The sequence below is a fragment of the Larimichthys crocea genome, chromosome VII (genome assembly GCF_000972845.2).
Source record: "Larimichthys crocea isolate SSNF chromosome VII, L_crocea_2.0, whole genome shotgun sequence".
Lineage (NCBI taxonomy): Eukaryota > Metazoa > Chordata > Actinopteri > Sciaenidae > Larimichthys > Larimichthys crocea.
In genome coordinates, this window is record NC_040017.1 from 17,838,800 (window position 1) to 17,863,042 (window position 24,243).

The following is a 24,243-nucleotide window of genomic DNA, read 5'->3' on the forward strand; positions in this document are numbered from 1 at the left end:
TAAGGCTTGATTATAATTTAGCAACCTGCTACATGACATCAGACTCTGGTTGTTTTCATCTAATTGCACAATTTTGGAAATCTCTGATAAAACCAAAAGGTTGCCTAATGTTTTATTTTAGAGGTCCCAGTTTCTAGTAATTAAATGTATTGATATGAAACTATAGAGAAGGTTCCTGGAAAAGTTGTACTTTGGTACTAATCACAGAAAAATTGTTAATATCAGAGACTATTTGATTAAAAATCAACAGACGAAACTTAAAAGTGACTCATCCCTTTGTGAAACGCCTCAAACCAATAAACATTTCTAGGCTTCTCATTTGTTCAGCACCATGGGACTTTATTCTGAAAATGTTTTCCGGATGTAGCGTTATATAGTGAGTCTGTCTGACTTGTTGTCAGTGGAGAGCTGAGCCAAAGGTACAGCAGCAGCAGCAGCAGCCAGCAGCACAGTGCGTCGAGCGGAGAGATGGAGGGAGAGCTGGCCGGCTTTGAGCGCGTATAAACCGGACAGGAGAAGATCAGATGAAGAGGGAATAACCATGTTTGATCCTGAATAATAATAATAATAATAATAATCATAATAATACATCTCCACTGCAAAACCAGGATCGTCTCAGAGACAACCAACCAGCGTCATGAAACCAGTCCTGCATTGAGGTGAGAGCCGCTGCTGCGTTTTATTTCTTATTTAGCGCGTCTGGACCGTCCTGACGCCTGTGATTAGACATCTTGCAGAGGCTTTTTTTTTTTTCATGTGCTGCTGCTGTCAGGAGAAAGAGGCGAGCATCAGGGGAACAACAACAAACCTCCAGGTGTTGAAGAGGAGGAGGAGGAGGAGGAGAAGGAGAAGAGGAGAGGAGGAGGCTGTGTTTTGGTGTTAAACCCCCCCCTCCTCCTCCTCCTCCTCGATTGATCCCCACAGTCAGCCTCCTGCGTTAACAATCGTCTTTTTGATGGTGGAGAACAAGTGCAGTCGGCTGGTGATCGCGTCGGTTGAGGTGTTGAGCGCAGGGACCGTGGATGAGGCGTGCGGGACTTGGAAAGAGGGGTCGCGGTGTAAAAAGGGGCTTTTCCGATAATCCATTTAATAGCCTTGAGGGAGTAAAGTCTGGTCAGTCACAGGACGGCTCAGGGGCCTGATGTGATGTGATGTGATGTGATGTGATGTGCAGGCTCGCTCGAGATAATCCAGAATCAGGGTACCGACTCGAGACTCCGCTCGCAGGCTCCCCATTCATCTCGTTGCTTTCTGGACCTGGAGCTGTCAGCCATTCAGCAGGAGGCTGCTACCGATTCCCATTCATGAAGTCCATTACGCAGCCTGCACAACGATCCACTGTTGGCTTTAAATAGGCTTTTTGGGCCTGCAGTAGGCCTGTTTCAGGCCTGCTATTGACTTTCTCTCATGTGTCTTTTTATAGGCTACAGTCAGTTAATATGAAGCCTAATAAGCCAGATTTTTACAGGATACGGCTCTGCTAATATTCTGAATACTCCTGTGAGGTTATGATGCGTCTCTGGCACTGTCTGTGACCTAATCAAAGAAATAACACATATTTTGTTTTGTTATATAAATATTCTATTAGAAAGATCAAATTCTCCACTTAAAGTTCAGATTTTCAGAGCTCATACTTCTCGTTCAGGTTAGATTTAGTGCGCAGGGGGTGGACACAATAATAAGAACACCATACAGAGTAATCCAGTACAACACGTCAGTACAAAATGTGTTACACTGGCCTTTATGTCACCGCAATAGCCTAATGATACTCCTATAAGGCCACATCACATCTTTGACACAGCGTTATTCATAGTGACCTCATTGATTATATTGATTATGTATCATTTACTTATTATATGACTAAAGTCTATAACAATCTTGTGCAGATGTTGTTATACTCAAACAGAATACCTCTAAAGTCATATTTCATAAAGATTTTCACTAAAACTTGAGCTTTTCACAGCTGAGCAAAGCTACTCTAGACTAGACTATTTATTCAGGAAAGGGAGTGGACAAAAATAACAAGAACACTTTATAATATCATGCAATCTAATGCAACATCGTCACAGAGGCTTCTACAGTTTAAATTTAAATTCAGTTCAAAATACAGAGGCAGTTTGAGACACAAACAATTCATTCACATTCGCCGGTTATGGACTGATCATACTGTGAATGATCAAAAAACAAAATCCCCCCACGAAGGCGTATTATTACAATTAGCCTCCATGTTGTCCGTTCTCTGCAGGTAGCATCAGTGTCATTATCAGGCTGTTGTATTTCACATCAGCTTCACTCTGCGACACCAAATAGTAATTAAAAAAAGCCCATCTATTCCTGTATGTGACACCCTCGACACTCTCACAGGTTGTACAGTATTTGTCCTCAGCGAGAGGCCTGTGGTCATCTGTGAAATTAGTTAGACCTGGTGGGTGAGAGACAGGAAATGGAAGTCAGTGGCAGAATGTGTGTCTCCCACGCGCTCCGTCCTTTATCACTGGCTGCCATATGGATGCCTGAGCTCACTCAATATTTACATTGCCACTGCTTGCCAGAGAAACCATGAGAGAGAGAGGACAGCCTGTTGGTGGTGGACACGCTCATTAATGTGTTTAATATCTGTGTGATGAGGCTCTGCCACCAATGCGGTAAAAAAAAACACAGGCAGGCTGGTGATCAGTTACAGTTTGGTTGTGTGGTACTCTATCTTCTCATCAGGTTTCTCATGACCAGTTGCATCTGTCTGCTTCTACACACACACCCATAGACTAAACTCCATGCTGGTGGGTGTATCAGTGTCTGGATCAGGACTGCATACCTTTCATAATGTCTGTCGCTCACAGTGAAGGTAGACACTCTCCTCTCTGGTACGTTCAGTCGCATCAAGGAGGGGGTCGAGGTTATCAGGGGTGAGGTCAAAGGTCACTGACCTGGCTGCTCTGAAGTGGACAGACCTAAAAGTATATGAAAGAGCTCTGTTACTGCTGACCGCGACTTCTGCTCTTCCTCCTACCACAGCGTCTCATCCGATCTCTCTATCTGCAATTTCTCCCTCCTGGGATTTTTTTATCTTGTGTCGACATCTCGTCTGCTTTTTTCTTCCACCGTTCCCTTTGTTCAGTTGAAGCTGGTTTACATAGTTTCTTACACCCCCACACACCTGGATGTCTACTGTAATAATACCTCTTTTGACTTCTGTAGGTAGGGTCAGTTTTTGTCAGTGTGCTCCTTCAGCATCCTTACAAAACAACAACAACAAAAAAAAACAACATCCTCACAACATTTATGCAGATATCTACATCCTTGTCAACTACTGTTGTGCTGAGGATTTTGTGTTTATTTCTTGCAGCCCTGGTTGTTTATGCCACATATTAAATGTTAATATAGCACAGACTGGGTTAACTTTAACCAGTTCATTGTGTTAGTGTTATTTTATATGAGAAAATCTTGTTATTTGATCCAGTGTCGGACACAACAAACTCAAGTTTTACCCGAAAAATGTCACAAATGTATTGTTAGTTGCACAAAATGTTGTACATATGACATTCATACACATAATACACATAATCATAATAATAATTAATAATCACAAACATTTAAAAGAGCCAAAGTTGACTTTTTAATTATCGTTATTCATTTTTAGAAACAAAAAGTGTCTACAGTAGTTTAAAAAACTAACCCTAAGTAGATTATAACATCAATTAATCAACTAATCATTTCAGCTCTACTTACCGTGCATGCTTTACATTAATGCTTGGACATGCATGAACAGTAAATAAAAAAAACACGTCATGTTTCATGTCCTTAAATGTCCTCAGTCCACATCTAACTGTTGCAATATTTACATGTTATATAAGAACACATAATTAATGGATTCACATAGCGTTAAAGATGTTGTGCATGTACTGGGCTGTACTGGACTGAGTGTGCTGCTGCTAGCTGTGTGCTGGAGCAGTCTAATCTTAGAAAACATGGCCCAAACTCCCCTGGGGTGGGAGCACAACATCACCAATCATCTTCATCAGCCAATCACTGAGCGTCGTCGCACTGCTGGCAAGAAACCGCTCACAGGAACGTGTGTGAGTTTAGATATATGAGCGAGTTAAACTGCATATACAGTGTTTATCTGTGGAAGTACACAGAGGTATGTGTACACACAGCTTTAAAAACATAAATCCTTGTACATCCGTTATGCTTGGCTACAGTGTCATTTCCTCAGTAGCTCTACATTACTACCTACACCACCATAGTATTAATCAGGCATATGTAGTTCTTGGCTCTGCACAGTTCAGTCCTGTGAATGCTCCACAGAGTACATGAAGCATGTTGTACGATGTGTTTTGCAGGCTGCAGTTGATCGCTTCTCCCTGCACAGTAATGTCTCTTTCCTCTTCTCCCCGGTCAGTTTACTGTTACAGACAGAACTCCCAACCATCTGACAGAGATATCAGCCCTGCTCCCCTGGGTAAAGAAGCAGCAGGAGGAGGAGGAGGAGGAGGAGAAGGAGAAGGGGGAGCAGGGAGCACAGTAGTGGTAGATTTTTACAACAGATAGCGAAGAGATACAGGAGGTGGGGGGGAAAGGCTTCTGAGGCCTGAAGGCTGGAGGTGAACATTTTTATATTCCCCTCGACTCCCCTCAATCTTTTTTTTTTTCTCTCAGCAAAGAAAAAAAGACAGAGGGGAGTCGTCGAGACGTGAGACTCAACATGGTGCCTCTGCTCCCCCTCGTCCTGCAGTGTGTCTCCCTTTCTTTATGCTCCCCTTGTCTCCTCCACCTCCACACACTCACTGATTGTTTTAGCAGCTGGCCTATGGAGCAAAAACATGCCCCCCTCCAGTGGGGGAAAAGTACTCAGATCCTTTACTTAACTAAAAATACCAATACAGCAGTGTGGAAATACTTTATTACAAGTCTTCCATTCAAAGTCCTTTTTTTTCTTCTTTTTTTTTTTGTAACTTTGCAACTTATAAACGCTCTAAAAACCTGATGTACAGTATGTATGCTGAGCCCCAAACATCAGACAGATAAGTTAGAAATTAGCTGGTGAACATAGTGCAGCATCTATGAGCTGATTGCAAGATATTTTCCTCAGGAACTGGTGGAGACCAAAAACAGAGCTAAAAGAGAGAGTAAATATAATTATAAATAAATATAAATAATGGACTTATATCCACCAGATGGTCACAAACACGACTCCAAATCAATGAAAAAATGTTGCTCCATAACTGTTGGATGTGTAAATAAGCAGCTAACAAGTTCAACTTAAAGAGTGACCAGCCCTCTGCTGCCCTCTCTGGTTGAAGGTTTCAAGTCTGTTTTACCTCCAAGCACACCCAGCATCACTGATAGGTGACCCAGTCCAGTAACCCGGGGGTTAGTCTCCCACCCAAAGGTCACAAGATAAATCTGAGGGGTCATGAAATGACCAGCGTGGATCTATTTGCATGTTTTTAGCATGTTCTCTAATCTTTGAGATTTTGAATAAATTCACCTCATTGGGCCTAAAACATTCAAACAATCTGTGAAGTGTACACAACTCAAAGACCTCTATAACATGACAAGGGGCCTGAAAACACTGCTTAATGATCACAAGGGTTGGAAACCATTAAACAAAGAAGTCGAGCAAAAAGTACAAAATTCCCTCTGAAATGTCGTGAAAAAAAAGTACAAGTACCTTAAGACTACAGTATAATACTTGATAAATACACATTATCCATATCAGATAGTTACTTTCCACCACTGCCCCCATCTGTAGTCACGGCCAGTCATTTTTGCTTTATGGGCTTTGCAGTATGTAGTTGCTTCAGTCTGCTGAGCCTCAGAAAACCTTAATGCTGTCCACTTCCTCCAGCATCTCATGGCTTGAGTTTCATGCTGACTCGGTGAGTGAATGTATGAGTGTGTATCTGTGTGTATATGTGTATGTGTGTGTGTGTGGGTGTGGGTGTGGGTGCGGCATACAGTCAGTTCAGTATCCTTGAGAGAGGCACATCCTCATCTTTGCGGAAGGGCAGGAGTTTGAGAAATGCACCTCACCGTGTGTTGTTGTTTTTCTGCTGAATGAGTGGAAAGTTGGCCCAGTGCAGGTTTTTAAATAGCTGAATGGATATTGACTTCCTCACAGGCAGCAGCAGACACACACACACACACACACACATTCACACAAGAGTAGCAAGATAGTTAATACAACACTTGGTGATTAGCTGTTTAGCTTACAATTGAGGGAATGAATGGATGCATGTTTGAATGAATGAAGTGATGGATTCATGAATGAAAGTGGAAAGTCATTTTACTTTTGGGTACATACATTTATCAACTCTGATAAACAACACTTTCTAATAAGGCAAAGTTTTAAATAACAGTTTTATTAATGGTTATTAACACATTTACTGGGTTGCCAGGTTGTGAAAAATCCCTTTAGTTGCTGTTTTCACTTGTGTTTGGTAATAAATGTATTTCCTAATAAGACATCTGCAGTTAAACTTGTTAATAGGTCATTGGGAGAGGCTAATACATACTGTATAGTCTTATGTTAAAGACGCTAATAAGATGTTGATAAAAATGATTTTAGTCCAGGCCTTCTGCAAGACAAAATACCTAATTGTTAAATCTAACCTCTGTTAAATATGACTGAATTTATATCATTGAAAGTAGTGAGGTTTAATTCTATCCATTCTTTATCTGTAACAGCTTATCCTCCTCAGGGTCACGGTGGGGCTGGAGCTATCCCAGCTGACTTTGGGTGAGGTGGGGTACACACTGTACAGAGTCGCCAGTTCGTCATAGAGCACATAGAGACAAACAAACATTTACATTCACATCTACAGGAAATTTAGAGTCACCAATTAATTTAATTAATGAAGTGCATGTCTTTGGACTGTGGGAGGAAGCCGGAGTACCCGGAGAGAACCCACACAGACACAAGGAGAACATGCAAACTACAGCTGAGGTTCTTGCGGTGAGGCAACAGTACTAACCACTGCACCAAATTTAGAAAAAACTCCTCTGTCTTATATTATGTGACTGACAGAACACAACCTGATAGGACCGAGGTCTGATCGACCTCGATTACTCATCCTCGTTGGCCTTCAAGTTCTAATTTTTCATCTTGAATTGTGGTTTTATCAATTCACTTGATAATGACCAGTCAAATCTACACAACTTGAAATAAAAACAATATTTTGTATGCACAGTTTAATAATTTGAGCCTTTAATTTAATAATATTTGCACCAGACTTACTAATCTTTTCTCTCAATTTAATAAGTAAATATTATGTTAAATATTTTGCATCCTTCCCCTCTATTAGAGGGCAGTATAAACCTTCAATTTGGTGGGTTTAGCCATAAGTTTGAGATTTACGAGGCTCTATTGAGGCTGAGGTTTTATGAACTGTATAACATCTCAGTTTTTACAGCAACACATCCTGTAAAATACACTTAAAGAATCTCAAAGATAACACACAGACTATAACAACCAAAATCTGGAATATATCTTCAAAATTACTGTAACTATCCAGGTGCTTACAAGATTCAAATCTTTACTTTTCTTTGCTCTCAGTAGTCGTCAAACTGTCCCAACCAGTTAAAGTCATGTAAAAAAAACAAAAAAACACCCATCTATTTCTGGATGAGATCACCGTCACAAAATCGAACATCTTCCCTCATTTTTTTTTCTGTCTGTCAAGATGCATTTCTGTCACCTGATGGCAGGTTATGAAAGCGCTCCCATTTTGGGACCTTTGGTTGTGATTCAGCCCGGGGAGCAGAACGTGGAACAACTACACAGTGTTCAGCCAACCTAAGTGCTGCACCAGATAATCTTTAAAATGTTGTGCATCCAATCAAAACAGCTTAACTGAAGATTCCCACGACCGAGGTGAAGCAAAGAAGTTAAATAGAGCTAAATGACCACACAGATAAGAGAGACATTTCCTTTGCTGTTATCATTATTAATGATAACCTTTCATTTTCTTTTTGTATTCCTCTGAAATTGTGACACTGGGTCCCAACGTCTTTCTCTCTGCAGACAATAAGCTGGGAGCTGGGGCTCCTGTGTACTTTCCCTTATCACATCCTGTCTCTCTGATCTGACATACTGTTTGTTTCACATCACTGGGACAGTGAAAGAAGAGTGAACGAGGGAGAGGGGCTGACTTGTAGTTGAGTGTGTGTGTCAGACTTAATTCCAGTGCGCTAATCCGTTATGAAAAGACATCCCACACGGATGCTTTTTGAAAATGACAATAAAGCTGCTTGCGGGAGAAATTCCAGGAAACTCTGCAGTGCAAATGCTTGCATGTATGCGTGATTTGGTTTAAGAGTGCAATTTCAGAAAGCAAACATTTGAGCGCATACTGTGAGCGAACTGCCAACAGAAGCCCGGCAGCTCAGAGAATAAGCTTTCACAGATTTAGGGAGTGTTGGCCAGTCCCGTGCATATGTCACCCAGCCGGCCCACTCAGACAATATCCTCTTATATGCATGATTTACAAACGACAATAATCAAACCAACATGTGTTTGATTGTGCAATGTTGTATTAGTCACTGATGTGCTGAAGCAGAGAAAGAAAGAAAGAAAGAAAGAGAGAGAGAGGAGGAAGAGGGGGGCTTGAGAACAGGCTTTGGATGTTGCTGCTGACACAATGGTGGTATGACTCTGCGTTAGATCCCCACTGCAGACCAGAGTTTTATCAGTGATGTGATGTGGTTTGGCGCTGAGTCATACGAACACACACATGCTGATGAGCAGAGGAATGTAGACATGAAAGTAGGGATTGTCTTAAAGAAAACCAACAGTCATCGTGAGCCTGCTCTGACTTAACACACTTCTAGATAATCTGAGTGCTTGTCAGAAACCATCACCTGGTGACTGATGGTTGACCCCAGCTTTCTGGGTGATTTTTTTCCCTGATCTATTGTTACAGTGAATCTGTTGATAAGTCATCTTTAAACTTTCAATGACACACAAAGCCTGTGCATAATCCCCAGCTTCTAAGTAAATAGATTCCCATCAGAGGGATGTTGTTTGTTGTCGTCGTCAGGGCTGTAGTTACAACTGAGGGACACTGAGGTCATACGTCTACGACAATTTAGACAGCAGGAGAGAGCTTAGTGTCTACACTGTTATAAGAATTTTCAAATGACCCTTCAATAAGGTGGACTGGATTTGAAGTGTCAAAGTTAAGCTGAATTAATTCTTGTACAGTTTTAGTCCAATAAATAAGGATTTATTATTTGACGTCCACTGAGCACCATGCATCTTCAAAATATGGTGATTTTAACCTTGTGGGTGGGTTGATTCTCCAACATTAATGCACCAAAAATGCATTGGATTCTCTGAAACCGTGTGGCCACAAGCTGACAAGAGACATGTTTTTACAGGACTGAGATCCTGATGTTGAGATTTAACAGGCTTTATTTACATAACATGCCAGAAATGAAAAATAATTTATATTGGACATAAAAATATAAGTCACATGTCACATAAAAGCTTTATTTTTCATATCATCAAGATATGAATATTCTAATGACAGACACAAGCTGGTCCAGCAGTCTGCTTCATTCACACATCTTTTATTCTTTGCACTATCACACATGCAGGCTGTTCCACAACTGTTGTTCATCTCATCCAAACCCGGCAATGCTTTTCTTATATCTACACTGACACTCTGCTCTTCTTCCTCGTCTCCAGCCTCTCCTCGGTGGGTTGGCATGGCCCAGCGATGAACGGAGCGGTGGTGCCCGGTAGCCCGGAGCTCTCCTCCTCGTGCCCACTGCCTGACTGGCGAGAGTTCTGTGAGCTCCATGCTCGAGCCTCAGCTGCAGACTTCGCTGACAAGTTCCAGCGCTTCCTGTCAGAAAACCCGTGCTACGACTCGCCCGGCGCAGATGTGAGCTTCTCACAGCACTTTGCCCATCACTTCCTGGAGTGCTTCTCTGCAGCGTTGACCCAAGCTCGGGAGAACCAGGCGTCCTCGCTGGGGGAAGACGGCTCCAACACAGCACCAAAGTACAGCATCGTTCCTTTCCTGGGAATCCAGGGTTGCCCACTGTCCTACGGTCACGACCTTTACCAGAGACGCAAGGACGCCGGGGCTTCAAGTGAATCCCTGGACAGTATGGACAGTGGAGGGGGAGGGATAGATGGGGGAGGCAGTGGCACCACCGCCTCCCGAGGCCCCCAACCGGCCCACAAGGTGTCTGCTCTGGGACAATCCCGCAGCTCAGAGGACGTTTCAGTCAGTCACCCAAAGGCTCGTTTCAAGAAGGGCTTCTCCCTGAGGAACATGAGCCTGTGTGTGGTGGACGGGGTGAAGGAGATGTGGCACAGGCGAGCCTCCCCTGAACCTGACGGTCCCTCCGGAGCCAGGAAGGCTAATGGAGCAGGAGGAGGAGGCGGAGGAGGAGGGGACGCGGCAGGGGGAGAGAAGTGGTCCCAAAAGCTTCGGCTTCCCAGAGGCTCCCAGGGCCACAAGGCTGAGATGCTGGAAATCCAGAGGGAGGGAGCGCTGAGATACATGGTGGCTGATGACACAAACTGTATGGGCGCTGCACAGTGGCAGAAATGCCGGCTGCTGCTGAGGAAGACGAAGAGGGAGGAAGGAGGCGAGAGGTTCCTGCTGGAGTTCTACGTACCACCCAAGGTACACAAACACACACACACACTATTAACTATTAGGCAGAAAAGATGGATCTGATGCTGAAATGATTAGTTGGTTAATGTCCAAAAATTTAATCTACAGCAATTTTAATTTAACAAGAAAATGTCAAACATTTTCCAGCTTTGTTCTCTGTGTTAAAACTTTGAGTTTTGGACCATTGGCCTGCCAAAAACAATCAATTTGTTCATCAAGTTTTATCAGCCAGTATTATAAAGTATTAACACCCACTGGATCATTCCAACCACCCCTGTTTGACAAAAATAAAAACAGATAAACAGACAAACTAATTATTAACATATGTGTCTATGACATTCGCAGTCCTTACAGAAAAAAATGTTATGGTGCAAGAAAATCTGTGTTCCTCATAGTTATTATTGGGGTTCACCCAAAATGTTGTCCCAACTTCTCACCTGAGCCACTTCTATCATAGCAAAGTAAGAAAGTAATTTCATCCAGCCACTGTTTAAAAGCACATTTCTTCTTTGACGATTGGACTAAAGATTACCCCAAAAAATGATCAACATATTAATAACAAATAATCATTTGCTGCAGCCCTTACTAAATCCTAGATAGAAATCCAGCCTGATAATCCAACCTCTATGAACCCGGGCGACAGCCTGAAGTCAAACCATGTGCACACTCACATGCATTGCATGCACGCTTCCCATTTGTCTATATGGGATTTCCAGATCATTGCCCCTGACCTTAAGAAGGCCACGAGGCTGTGCAGCTGAGTGTGTGTAAATCTGCCACTGTCCTTTGATCATGGCTGGTGGGAATGTGGGGATAAGGCTGTGGAGAGGGGGAGAGGGGTAAGGACAGGTGGGAGGCAGGCATAGGAGGGGGGTCGAAGGGGCTGGTAGAGAGAACCGGAGACTCAGTATGTGTGTGAGAGAGAGGAAGCTGTTACATTGATTTCTGTAAGCGGGAGCAGATAGCAAAGATTCCCTTTCATGTGCAAAAAATAAATATTGATTGGTTGTTCATCTTTGGCAAACTGTCTGCTGTGACAAACTGAAAATAGGAACCAAAATAGTTTTGTGAGTCACTCAAAAACTCAGCGCGAGCCACAAGGGGAACATAAAATGAAACTTAATAATTGTGCTTCAGCAGTTTCATCTGTTAGGTTCTATTAACGTCTGCACGCTGAGAACTAGGCTGGGATTAAGAGAAACTTCAGAGCTGCTGTGAAGTGACACATTAATTAAACACACACATCTCGACAGGCCTGCCCTGCAGACACTCTGAGTTGTTTTTATCACTGCCGTCCTATTCAGGTCTTACAAATCATAACGCTGCAGAGTCAACAGTGTCGGAAAGATAAACTGACTCATAAAATCTCACTCCTTGCCTGCTCCTGGCTGACTGGCTCTGGCTCCGTCCCTGTCAGGGCCATCAATCTGCCGGTGTGGCAGAGACGGCATACTGCAGCACGCTAACTGCCTGCATTATGACACAGCAGCAGGTCCTGAGACGAGTTCACGCCACCCAAAAGTAGCATGCAATAAGTGATTGACTTTTAGCATATTTAAAAAAGAGGCAACTTTAAGTGAAAATACCAAAAAGTAGCAGCTAAAAGCAGTTGAGAAAGATTTATTTTATATTTTTTGTCACTTCTTCAGGTATTTAACCATGCAGATAGTATTTGTTTTATTTGTACAGGTGTTGAGATTTCCAAATCTGGAGTTTCCCTCAGTGCTGAGCCTTATTGTGTCTTTCAGCTCATTGTTTTGATTTTATGCCACCCTGTCTCTGTTTTGGCTCATTCTCAACACTCTTACCAATGTGTGTTTTTGTACACACAGCAAGCAGGCAAGTGTTTCCAGCGAGAAAGCTCATAAAATTTAGCAAAGCGTTTAACTAAAGAGCCAAACATTTTCCTCAGGAGTTGGTAGAGAAGAAAACAGAGCCAAAGGTGGTCATCAGATAACCAGAAACATGCTAATGTTGCTGTGTGTCTGTTCAATATGTAAAAAAAAACAACAGATTCACCTCATGAACTGGTCAAGTATCTTGAAACATGGGCAAATAAAAACAAACTAAAGGTACGAGAAAAGAATATGTCGGTTTGTTTTTTTGTCATTTGGGTTTTGACCACATCGCAGAATAAAAAGACTGACCACACTAACTACACACTTATTTCCTGTCAGAGCTGCGTGTTGGAGCACATACAGTCACGAACAACGGCCCCAGCAGACAGTCGACACAATTGTGCTGTCCACAGTGGAGAGGTACAGGAAATGGTCAAACGATTTAATACAGGAAGTATTTTTTGACATCTGATCCAGAGAAAGGAATTGTGGGCGTGGATGGCAGCCAGCTGCACAAGGCAGATCAAGATGAGAACAGTGTTGCTCCAGACAGATCAGCTGATAAGCCTCTGCCAGACCATCAGTCAGCCTCCTTCTCGCTCTGCCTCTTCAAATCGCTTCAAACACACTCATTGGATCTGTTAAGATTATCGTCTGCATCGAGCGCTCTGCAGAGGGGAAACGGAGGCCAGGATGTTTTCCGTGTTCACCCTCTTGTAAACTCTTCCCGTTTTATGTTTGTTACACTCAGTCAGCAGGAATAACTGCCACGAAATGCAGTGAGAAATAAGATCCTGCATAAGAAGTGTGCTGTGGAGTCATTTTTGCAGATTGTGCAGTCTTTTGTAAACTCTGCCTTTGCTGTTTTAATGTTGGCTTTGTTTTATTTGAATGAGTTATTTAACCTCAGTGGACATGTGGTGGAGTTCATTGCCGCTCAGGCTGTACCAATAATTCAGACGGCATGATAATGAAGGGGTCATTATCATGTGTAAAGGTTGAAGTTTAAAGGGTTAGGGAGAAGTTGGGTGTATTTCACACTAAAGACAGACTTCCTCTGAACCTGCACCACCCATTTACAGCTCTGTGTAGCTTTTTTTGTAGTAAAATATAAAGTTTGTACTTTTACAAGTGTTCCTCCCAAGATGTAATGAATGACTTAATTTAAGTTTGGACCATTTATCGTTGTTTATTGTGGTTTTTTGGTGATGCACACTGATTACACTGGTGAAAAACTACAGTACCACCCAGTAAGAGATGCATTTTGTTTGTTTTCAAAAGGAGAAATGCGAGAAAAAAAAAGTTGTTACTGCTTTACATGTGTTCCTCAATCCACTTTGATATGCAAAGCACAGGCAGCACATGATTCTTTGCTGTCTATCGTCATCTAAAGCAACTCTGAAGGCCTAAATCGAAAAAGTTTTTCTGGACATATGTCCACTTATGACCTTTTGCACAGGTTGTATGTCTCTTGAGTTGTGAGCAGCTCAACTAGAAACATTAAAGTATCAAAATAAAACAATATTCTGTCTGTTTGCATGTTCGCTTCAGTCCTCAAAGCCCAAAGTGAGCATCCCTCTGTCAGCCATAGTGGAGGTGAGGACCACCATGCCACTGGAGATGCCTGACAAGGACAACACTTTTGTTCTTAAGGTAAGAGCTACATCCATCTTACAGCCACTAAACACACCTGCCTCAGTTTCAGATATAATGACTATGCAATAACAGGTTGTTGGAAAATGAGCCCTCCCTGCTCTGTAGGCTGATGTGGTCCTTTGAACAGAGCTCAGTGTGTGATCGCAGTGTTTGGCTGCTTCCACAGGTGGAAAACGGGGGAGAGTACATCCTGGAAACCATCGACTCGCTGCAGAAGAACTCCTGGGTTGCTGACATCCAGGACTGCATAGACCCTGGGTAAACCACCAGATAAATATTTGCTGTTGGCTGGGGATGGAGAGAAGAGAGGGACAGAGGGACGGAGAGAGAGGGGAAAATGGTGAATGGGAAGGGGGAAGGAGGGGTAACACACACAGTCATTAATCATCAAATTAGTGCAGTCTTTGACAGGTTGCTTTAGCACAAACATGCACCACCGACATTCCTGCTCAGTTTCCAGGGTTAGTGGACGTTTGTCGGTGCAGCTCGCGACGTAAACAGGAAGGTTATTTGTGTCCGTGTTTGTCGGATATGTGTAGGGTTGTGTGTTAGGACTCGGTTATGTTTGTTTGCACGTGTTTTCGTGTTGTATATGTTCTTGTGGTTCTCCTGACCTGCCTGCTTGTGTACAGTGACAGTGGCGATGACATCGAGCTGGCGTCCTGTCCTCATGGTCAGGCCTCCAAAGACTGCTCCATGGTGGCCTCTTGCAGCTGTGAGCTGCTGTCTGAGGGTGAGCAAAGACGCACCCACTGTTACATAACATTCAGATCTTTTGATCCACATGAATGTGTTGACATATGGAAAAAAAAAATCTGTATTTAGGTGTGTATCGCGCTCCGGAGAGGTCATGTCCCTCAGCAGCAGAGCATTACAGCGCATCTTCAGTCCGTTGCAGGGAACCCCCCTTCACCCAGCACCCATCCCACATGCCTTTAGAGCGCTTCCTCCAGTCCCCAGAGGCCCAGGGCTCCAACTCTTCTGCAGGTAATAACACATACATACATGCCCCTTTTCTTTCAGACACTCAAAATCAAAGCAAAAGATTACATGATCTGTTATGACTCGGCTCAGGTGGCAGTGAAGGAGCGAAAGAGTCCGATGGCGACGCCAGCCTGGCGGGTTACCCGTGGTTCCACGGCACACTGTCCCGTGTACGTGCTGCTCAGTTGGTGCTTGCAGGCGGGGCCAGGAGCCACGGGCTGTTTGTGATCCGTCAGAGCGAGACACGGCCGGGCGAGTACGTCCTCACCTTCAACTTTCAGGGCAAAGCCAAGGTGAGGGGAGAAGAGAGAAGAGAAATATGTTATGTGTGTACATTAAATGCAAAGAAAGAAGGGGGGTTGTGTGTTAAGATTAGATGTGTTTATACATTCAATGTAGCTTATAAAATGCCTGAAATTAAATGATAAAAGGCCCCATCAGAGATTACCAGTCAAAAGTTGTGTCTTCAAAGAAGTTGGAACCAGAAAATGTTTTTAGTTTCACTTGATAAAATACAATTAATCAGTTATTATACGTGTCTTTAATGGATTTTATGTTCTTTAAATAATGAATTAACTTGCTGTTTCTACACTAGAATACATTAATCTCTCCTCACAGCTGCAGCTCTGCTCTGCAGCAGTGTTTTATTGACTCAAGCTTGTTCTCAGGACATTTTGGGATGCAGCCATTGCAGCTCACAACACACCAACTTGTTCAGGCCCTGGAAAAGATGCAGTAATGTCAACGTTTTTTGTGCTCTTATGTAACATGATCCCTGCACATCACATCCTGCCAGCCAGCAGTGTTGAGGAAGTGTCAGCTGCCGCCTCTTCCTCTGGTGTCAGCCTTGGCATTCTGTTGCTTTGCTCCCACAGCGAGACGCCTCGCAGAAATGTCCTGACCTCTGTCCTGGTCTGTCTGTTTCAGACATTCAGTGTGTCTCACACTGGATCTCTCTGTCTTTGGTGGTGGTTTTCTTTCCACATCCTCTCGTACAACATGCACCTCTCCCTCGTCATTTCTTTGAATCTTAAAAACTGTGTCACCATTATTAATTTCCATCCTTCTCCCTCACTCCCAGCACTTGCGTTTGTCTGTGAATGAGAACGGACAGTGCCACGTCCACCACCTGTGGTTCCACACCGTGTCCGACATGTTGAGACATTTCCACGCCCACCCCATCCCCCTCGAATCTGGAGGCTCTGCTGACATCACATTACGCTCCTACGTACAAGTGCAGCGAAGCTCCGCCACAGGTACACGACGCACAAACTGCTCACAAGCTTAAAACTACAATCTTAACTATAGACTCCATAAAGGTTAATCACCTGTAGTAGACAGCACATATTTTAATTTAGCAGTTAATTTTAAGGCCTAATATTTGTACTTACTTAAAGTACAAATAAAAGTACAGTGAAAAACGTTAAATATGTTGGAAAATAGTTGCTGAAAGTACATGAAAAGTCTTATCTACTCTAGTTTATATCTAGGATATATTACTGAAATGTGGAGTTAGAGGTTAAAACAGTTTTTCACCAGTTTTCAGTCCAGGATCTTCGATCTCTTTGTTAAGTGGGTCACTGTTACACAAGGTTTTAGCGTATAGCATTGTGTTACTGCCTCAGTTATCACTTGAAACCCCCCAAAATAACTAAATTAGACAAAAATTAGGGTGTTTAAGTTTTTGCCGAACAATTTGTTGGTGTCTCAGCTTGAAAATGGCTCCTCAGGTCATGAAAGGATAACAAAGTTAGATGTGTCGATGGACAGCAGAGGTTTGTTGGAGGGGGCAGAACTAAAACTCACTGGACCTGCCCTCCCTCCTCCTCCTCCTCCTCCTCCTCCTCCTCGTCCATACTAACACTACTCCTGCCCTCCGCTCTCCTGGCATGGGATGAATGCCCTCCTGTACAGGAGAGTGAGGGGGCGATTATACCGCAGGAGTTTTGCATGCAGGCCGAGACTCCGGCCCCAACCCACCCTGGTGGTCACAAAGAGGCCCTCTGTTTCCCCAAATGCTGGACCTACACACACTTGTGCACTTATTCCCAAACACACAGTTGCATAGAGTGAGGGTTTGATTCAGTGCGTAAAAGGCTTTACTGATACACTGGTCAGGCGTGTCTTTGGCACCAGTGTTGTCGGTGTTATTGCCCACCAAGAGAAAGGACAATAAAGGAGGCCCACAGTGCCTGTGTTTACATGCCGCTCTATGAAGGAGTCTTTTTACCAGCAGCTCTCCAGTGTACAGCAACAAACAGTTATCAGATTAATCAATATTATTAACCCTCTATTCAAATGTTTTCTTCCTTCTTCCTACTTTCTGCTACAGATGTGACCGTGCCTCCAGTCCTCACCCCACCGAGGGATGCAGGCTGCCGGACAGATTCAGCCCAGCCAGCTCTCCACCCTCCTGGGATCACAGCGCCTGCAGGGCCCCCTCCTGATGCCCCACTCTCTTCGAGCACCTCCTCCTCACCCACAGCCCTTCCCTCTCTCTCCCGCAGTGACCCAGGTACCGGAGGAGGAGTGGGAGGAGGGTTACAGAGCCGGAGCAACAGCTCTGAACGCCTGCTGGAGGCCTCTAGTGGTGCATCCGAGGACTATCACGATGCTGATGGGACTCGTAGGGCCAGAGCAGTAGAAAACCAGTACTCTTTCTACTAAACGACCCGGGGCAGGGTTCAGACACGTATTTTCTGGATTGGCAGAATGTTGGAGGTCACATGGGACAATCTGCTGATGATGAAAACGGTCCAAATTATTGGATAACCCATTGTTTTGTTTGTTTGTTTTTGTTTCAAGGCAATTTCCTGTTTCTCTGATTTGAGAAGAGAGGTGAGATCCTGCTAAGCAGTCTGTCCCTGCTGTTTAAATCACTCTGTGGCTCTTTGGCTTTGCTTCAAGTTGTCAAGAACGTCAGTGAACAGAGAAACAGACGGCCGCAGGTAGAAATGGAGATATTGAGATCTAAGCAGGAGATAAAACCTAGATGTAGAATAAAGCAGCAGGGATGAGTGTAGGGGAGAAAGCAAGAGGAAGTCATCCAGTGGAGTCATATGGCTTTGATTCTTTAAGTCTTCTGACCACTTCCTGTTCACCTTTACCCAGAATACCATGGGAGAAGAGCCTGTGTCACCACCCCGCTGAAGGGTTGAGAGTTTGAAATGACCCTGAAGAAACAGTCCCTTCCCTCAGAGCTCCCGAGAGCATCCCGTTAATGTTTATGAAGCTGCTTTGAGTATGTCCCGGATATCCTCACTGTCCCTGCAGGGTTTCCTTACAAAGTCCTGCTCTACACTAACATCAGTACAGCGATCATGGGTGTGTTTGTGTTAGCTCGGAGATGTTTTTCTTAAACGTGTACAGCCTAAAGGGTCTTAGTGCCTGACAATTTCCTTGAACTTGAACGGACTGTTGCCCATACTGACGAGAAAGGATGGTGTTGACATTTTACATAGTCACAAAAGCCCAAATATTACAATGCAGGTGATTACTTTACTGCTCAGAACATACTGAACACGCATATCTCTGCATACTGAAATGGTTTCGTTATAACAGTTTCATAAATGGCTGCAACATACACACAGGTGGTCACGTGTTTTGCTACAAATCGGTTTAAAAATGTTCAATTGGAAGATGAAAAACACAAGTTCGGCCTGTTAGAATATGGCAGGGGTGGCTCGAATTTTGCTGTTATACTGGGTTATTTCTATGAGTGTGTGGTGGTGTATTAGAGTCCAAATATTTTTCAATGATTGGTGTGCTACAGTAGTGTTTCTAAAACATGGTTTTCGAGGTCCCTCCGTCTGGTGCTGGTTCTGTATTCAAGCTTATCATATCAGTAACCTGTAGATTAGATATGCTGTTAATATAGGAGTTCACTTTGAAGTAATGCCTTTAAGATTATTATTATACCAAATCCAGCATTTATCGGAGGGACTGGGGACTTGGTTTTTAGAAAGGTGGCAGTGTTGTTTGCTGTTTGCGCTGCCTGGTGACTGGACTGGAACGGTACAGGCAGTAAAGTAAAAGGTACTAGATGGCCATGCTTGATTAGAAAGATGTGACATTGCTGCTTTATTTTATGCAGAGTACTGAGCTTAAGCTTTTTATGTTAATAATCCAAAAGTGCGGCAAAATTTGGCACCACAAAATAGTCATGTTACTCTAAAAGTTTACACGATAGTCCTCGACTTTTAAGTATAATATGTCTCTAAAGGAGCCCTCCCAAAGATTTGCATACAAGTCTAAAGAATATTAAACTATTCAGCTTGCAAATCATTAGCTTATCTTAGCATAAAGACAAGAAAAAGGGGGTAAACGCTAGCGCCTGTAGGTCTCCTAGAAAAGCTCAGGGAAGCGACTTTGCACTGCTCTTTAATGGAGGTGGTGCAGTTTACCAGACAAATCAATCTTTGTCTTCTCTTGAACTCTCCCACACAGTAGATGAGAACAGGGGGAAACAGTCAGGCTGCTTTTGTCCAAAGGGAACAAAAAAATCTGCTTACTGGCAATTTTTAACCTCATTAATTAAGACGTATCTCGTTTGTTTAATCCGTAAAATGCTAAAACAACAAACAAACTGCAGTTTATAGTACAGGACTATTTCTTGACTGGGTGCAGTTGCCAGGCAACTAGCAGAAGTTACTGATCCCGACTCGAGTGAGACCAAGAAACAGTTTGGCACACAACTCCATGAAAAGCAGCGATTTGTCTTACACACAAACAGCTTTAGAGATGTTAGCTGGTTGATTTTGTTACTTTTGGACACAGCCAGGCCAGCTGTTTTCTAAGTTTCCTGTCCTTGTGCTAAGCCAAGTTAACTGTACATACATTAAAGTGGTGTCAATCTTCTCACTCACCTCTCTGCAAAAACAGCTATAAGCATACTTATTTAAATTCTCTTGCATTGTATGGTAGACACACTTCAGCTCCTGTATTTCAAACATATGCAACACTTTTGTTCAGTTAGACTAAACATATCAATAGTCAGTGTCTGTCTCTTTCAAGGATGGTCATTTAGCTCCGGAGGTGGAATTTCACGTTTCAGTTGAGGAGCGGACGAAGCAGTTCATGTGCCAATTTGAATCCTATTTTTGAAACATATTTATTCCTCAGCTGTTGTAAATTACATTTTTCCTATTGAGTCTTATTTATGTACAATTGATTGATTCTTCTTGATGAAACCTCCTCAGTGGAACCTGTCTGTTGCAAGAGCCCATCTCACATATCACAAATTGCTCATGTCTCCCTTTTATTTTCTTAACACTTCTTAAAAGCTAAAAAAAAAAAAAATTCTGTTGTCTGACTGAGTTTTGAAGAGTCTGTGCAATTTTGTACAAAGTGATGTACTTGACATACTACTTTATATTTCTGTGAATAAAATGTGAACAAACTATTGCACCTTTCCTGCAGTTATTCATCCGTAAATGTCACAACAGATTAAAGGCTCAGAAAAGTCAAGAGCTTTAGTGATATGAAACATAATCTGATGAAGTATTTAAAGTGACGTTACTCTGTAAAGATAGTTTTATCACCTTTATTCGGTCGTCTATATTAACAACAAAAGGGTGAATGTGGTTTTCTTTTGTTTCAGTTTCTAAAATAAAATAAGAGTCTGCCTACATATCATATTTAGGCCCCTTTGTAAAGACTCTCGAGACATTACATTCAGTGTATTTAAAGCGTTTGACCACTAACCTATAGACATTTACCAGGCTTGATGTTTCTAATATGCAAGCGTCTTCAGGGAAATTTAATAAAATGAACATACCATCATACTGTCAATAGCAGCAGCTCTCAGCAGGCTGAGGCCTCCATAACACACATTACTGTCATCACACATAGAGTTTAAACTCACTGAGGCTTGTCAGATCTCCAGTGATCACTTTGACGTATCCAGATGCCCTCTAGAGGTCAGAAACACTGCAGCAGAAACTGTTTTATTAGATTTTCTTCATGTGCTTCCCTCACACAAAATAAACAATTTAACATAATGTGGCACTGGTACTTTGTACAGTACATATAGATACAAGCACCTGGAACAAGGCGTCACAATGTGTATTAATTTCCTAATAACAATTACAGATCCAGTGCGTAGGGAGAGGAAGAGGAATTGTGCGATGATCAGCAAGATAAGTTTAATTTCTCCGTCCTTGTTTGGCTTCACACTCATCACTAGAAAGTAAGTACATTAAACTGTTTGAACAATTGCTGAAGGTACAAAGACTAATCGTTAACACTTTCTATGAAGACTACACCCATAGTGTCTTATTGGGGCATTCAAAGTGAATTATAATCCATTCATAACCTTTATGACTGCACTATATCATAAAACTATATGACTTATAATGAATAATGAACTACCTGGCGGACGTTCTTGACTACTTATAAACTAGAGCAGGGGTGTCAAACATATGGCCCAGGGGCAAGAACAAGCCAACCAAAGGGTCCAATTGCAGAGAAGTCATAAAGTAGAACCAAGCGTAAAAAGTAAAGTACTATATTATTCAGTTCCTAAATACATGTGACTTAACATTTTGTCTGCATGTTGTAATGCACAAATTAACTACCTATACTTGCCTACACACACAATCAACAGTGAACTGTAGCATGTAACAGTCCATACAGTGTCACATGTATGAGTTACGTAAAGTGAGGTACGTACTGTTGCATCTATACGATGCATTCTTATTTTAATGTGTCATTATTGGCGTCACATCAGGCAGTTGTTGATTGTTGAGGTGCGTGTGCAGGTGAGTATAGTTATAATGTGTTATAAGCCCCATTAGTCAACCTCTAGTTTATAACTAGTCAGGATCATCCTTAAGACACTTGAATTTATAATTACTTCACATCTGTAATGTTTTATGTTTTATGATATGCTGCATCAGAAAGCATTGACGCACTATTGATGTATTCTACCTGGTGTGCTCCTGCAAAGGTTTGCAACGTCCGCGCAAGAAACTGTGAACTTCAACAAAATTGTGATGGTATGACCAATTTATAAAATAAATAAAGCCAATATTGTGAAATATTAAATCTTATCAACCAAGTTGTTGCAGGAATAAATAATCCCACATCCTTCACGTCTGCAGATTTCCAGTTTCTAACTGAAGTTACTGGTTTTGTTGTCGTTCTCTTCACACCATCAGCTTGTGTGCCCGTCGAACAAATTAGACACAGTGAACTGACTTTTGTTAATTCCTGCAGCACCTATGATTATTATTATTATTATTATTATTATTATTATTATAATCATCTTCAACTGTAATTAACTGTGCAACACTTGCAGAACATTCTGAGGTAGCACACTCTCGCACCCTGAGTCATAATATTCGACCCCACAGGGGTCCAGTTGCTGCTTCTTGTTTTTTCAGGGCTTGCTGAGACTGACAACAATCAGGCCTGCCATGACCAGCAGCATCACCGCAGTCACCTCCATCATTTTTTTCTGCCTGTACTTGCTAAGATTCTCCTTCTGCATCTCCTGCATGCGCTTCCTGGCTCTCAGGTCCTTCTCCCTCTGCAGCTGCTCCCCATAGTGAGCCTGATAAAAGGCGTCAAAATCAAACTTAGTCTTTCCTCCAGCTTGGGAGAACCCTCTGGCTCTGTGCTGCTGCTGCTGATGTGGGGATCCTGTGGATCTGCTTGAGGTCTCTTTGGAGGATGGTCTTCCTGCATTTTGAACGTCTGACTGGCTCAGAATACCACGGTCGTACTTCCTCCTCAGGCTGATGTTGCCCAGCACCGTGTAGGACTCGCTGATCTCAGAGAAGCGCTGGCTGGCCTCCTTGTTACCCGGATTCTTGTCAGGGTGGTAGATGAAGGACTGCTTGTAGTAGGCCGTCTTGATCTGGGCCTGTGTGGCACCTGGGGAGACTTTGAGGATGTCGTAATAGGCCGTTCTGCTTCTGTACAGCGGAGGAGCATCTCTTGAGTCACTCCTCCAGCTGTAGTTTCTTCTGGTTGCATGCAGGGTATCAGGATGCTGTTTCAGACGCCTCAGTCTCAGCCCACAGCCCGGCCTCTCTGAGCTCTGCTCTGCCAGAGTGCAGATGACAGTACAGAGAGCTCGGAGCTGCTGAGGGGACATGAAGGTGTCAGGGTGGATGGAAACAGCTTCTCTGGTCCAGGATGTCATCCTGCCAGGCAGCAGGTACAGGGCTGCTTTGTGAGCTCGGATACTTTCTCTGGTCTGGACAAATCCAATAAAACGAGATGAATCCACCTCCAAAGACGAGTCACAGCGCAAAGTCCCATGTTGCTGTTGACTCACTCTGCAAAGTTTCGCTGATTTGCGCCGTGTGGCTCTGCTTCCAGTCAGCGGCTGATCTTCACCTCGGTCCTGGGTTGGTTCGTCTTTTCTGCGCCCGTCGCTGAAGCTGCAGCTCACCAGCAAACATCCGGGACCTTCTCCGGTGCAGACCGGTCGACCCCGGCTGAAGAGCCGGTAACCTCCGCTCCCCAGCCGGTGACCGACCTCTGCCATTTTACCGAGCACGGAGCGGCGAGCACGCCGGAAAACAGCTGCGGCATCCGGCCACGTCACAAAAACGACGAGCCAATAGGAAACAATGTTTACAGGAAGTGCTGAATACGCGCGACCAATCAGGTTTCAGAAAACTGGGAACGTAAAGACAAAGGCTGTGACGTCATTTTTATTTTATTTTATTTTATTTTATTTTAATATTTATGATATATTATTTGTTCTCATATTTAACGGCACTGGACTAATATTAATATGAATCAATTAATAATTATATAACATACTGGTTTGTAATCAGTAAACAAACTTTTTTAAATAGTTAAAATATATATATTATAATATATATATATATATATATATATATATATATATATAGATATATTATATTATATATATATATATATATATATATAAAAATACAAAAATACCAGAATTAACTTCAACTTTATTTATTTATATAGCACCTTTCATACAGAATTGTAGCCCAAAGTGCTTCATAGAACAGAGTAAAAACAGAAATAGACAACAACTAACAGTTCTTAAGGTAAAAGAGCAGTTGCATGAAAAACTAGAGATTAGAATAAAAGTAAAAAAGCATAAAACTGCAACAACGAAAACAAATAAGATGAAAAATTAAGAC

General features: G+C 42.8%; 2 protein-coding genes across 2 annotated transcripts; one reads left to right on the forward strand and one right to left on the reverse strand.

The window, feature by feature from the left end:
• Positions 1 to 389: 389 nt before the first annotated feature.
• sh2b2 (SH2B adaptor protein 2) lies at positions 390 to 20,511 on the forward strand. The gene is made up of 9 exons (XM_027280206.1): positions 390 to 659; positions 9,692 to 10,643; positions 14,024 to 14,125; positions 14,295 to 14,386; positions 14,761 to 14,861; positions 14,954 to 15,115; positions 15,203 to 15,405; positions 16,194 to 16,368; positions 17,445 to 20,511. Exons 2-9 carry the CDS (start codon positions 9,723 to 9,725, stop codon positions 17,777 to 17,779), a joined length of 2,091 nt encoding a protein of 696 aa, XP_027136007.1. The 5' UTR covers positions 390 to 659; positions 9,692 to 9,722; the 3' UTR covers positions 17,780 to 20,511.
• LOC104924748 (DnaJ) lies at positions 18,875 to 23,660 on the reverse strand. Its single transcript, XM_027280207.1, has one exon. The coding sequence runs from the start codon at positions 23,604 to 23,606 to the stop codon at positions 22,491 to 22,493; it is 1,116 nt and encodes a 371-aa protein (XP_027136008.1). The 5' UTR covers positions 23,607 to 23,660; the 3' UTR covers positions 18,875 to 22,490.
• Between the last annotated feature and the right edge of the window lie 583 nt (positions 23,661 to 24,243).

Bases quoted from the DNA above. Each gene is read 5' to 3' on its own strand.
- sh2b2 (XM_027280206.1), top strand. From the start codon at position 9,723: ATGAACGGAGCGGTGGTGCCCGGTAGCCCGGAGCTCTCCTCCTCGTGC. The intron at 14,126-14,294 runs GTAAGAGCTACA...CTGCTTCCACAG, and splicing joins ACAACACTTTTGTTCTTAAG to GTGGAAAACGGGGGAGAGTA. The intron at 14,387-14,760 runs GTAAACCACCAG...GCTTGTGTACAG, and splicing joins CAGGACTGCATAGACCCTGG to TGACAGTGGCGATGACATCG.
- LOC104924748 (XM_027280207.1), bottom strand. From the start codon at position 23,606: ATGGCAGAGGTCGGTCACCGGCTGGGGAGCGGAGGTTACCGGCTCTTC.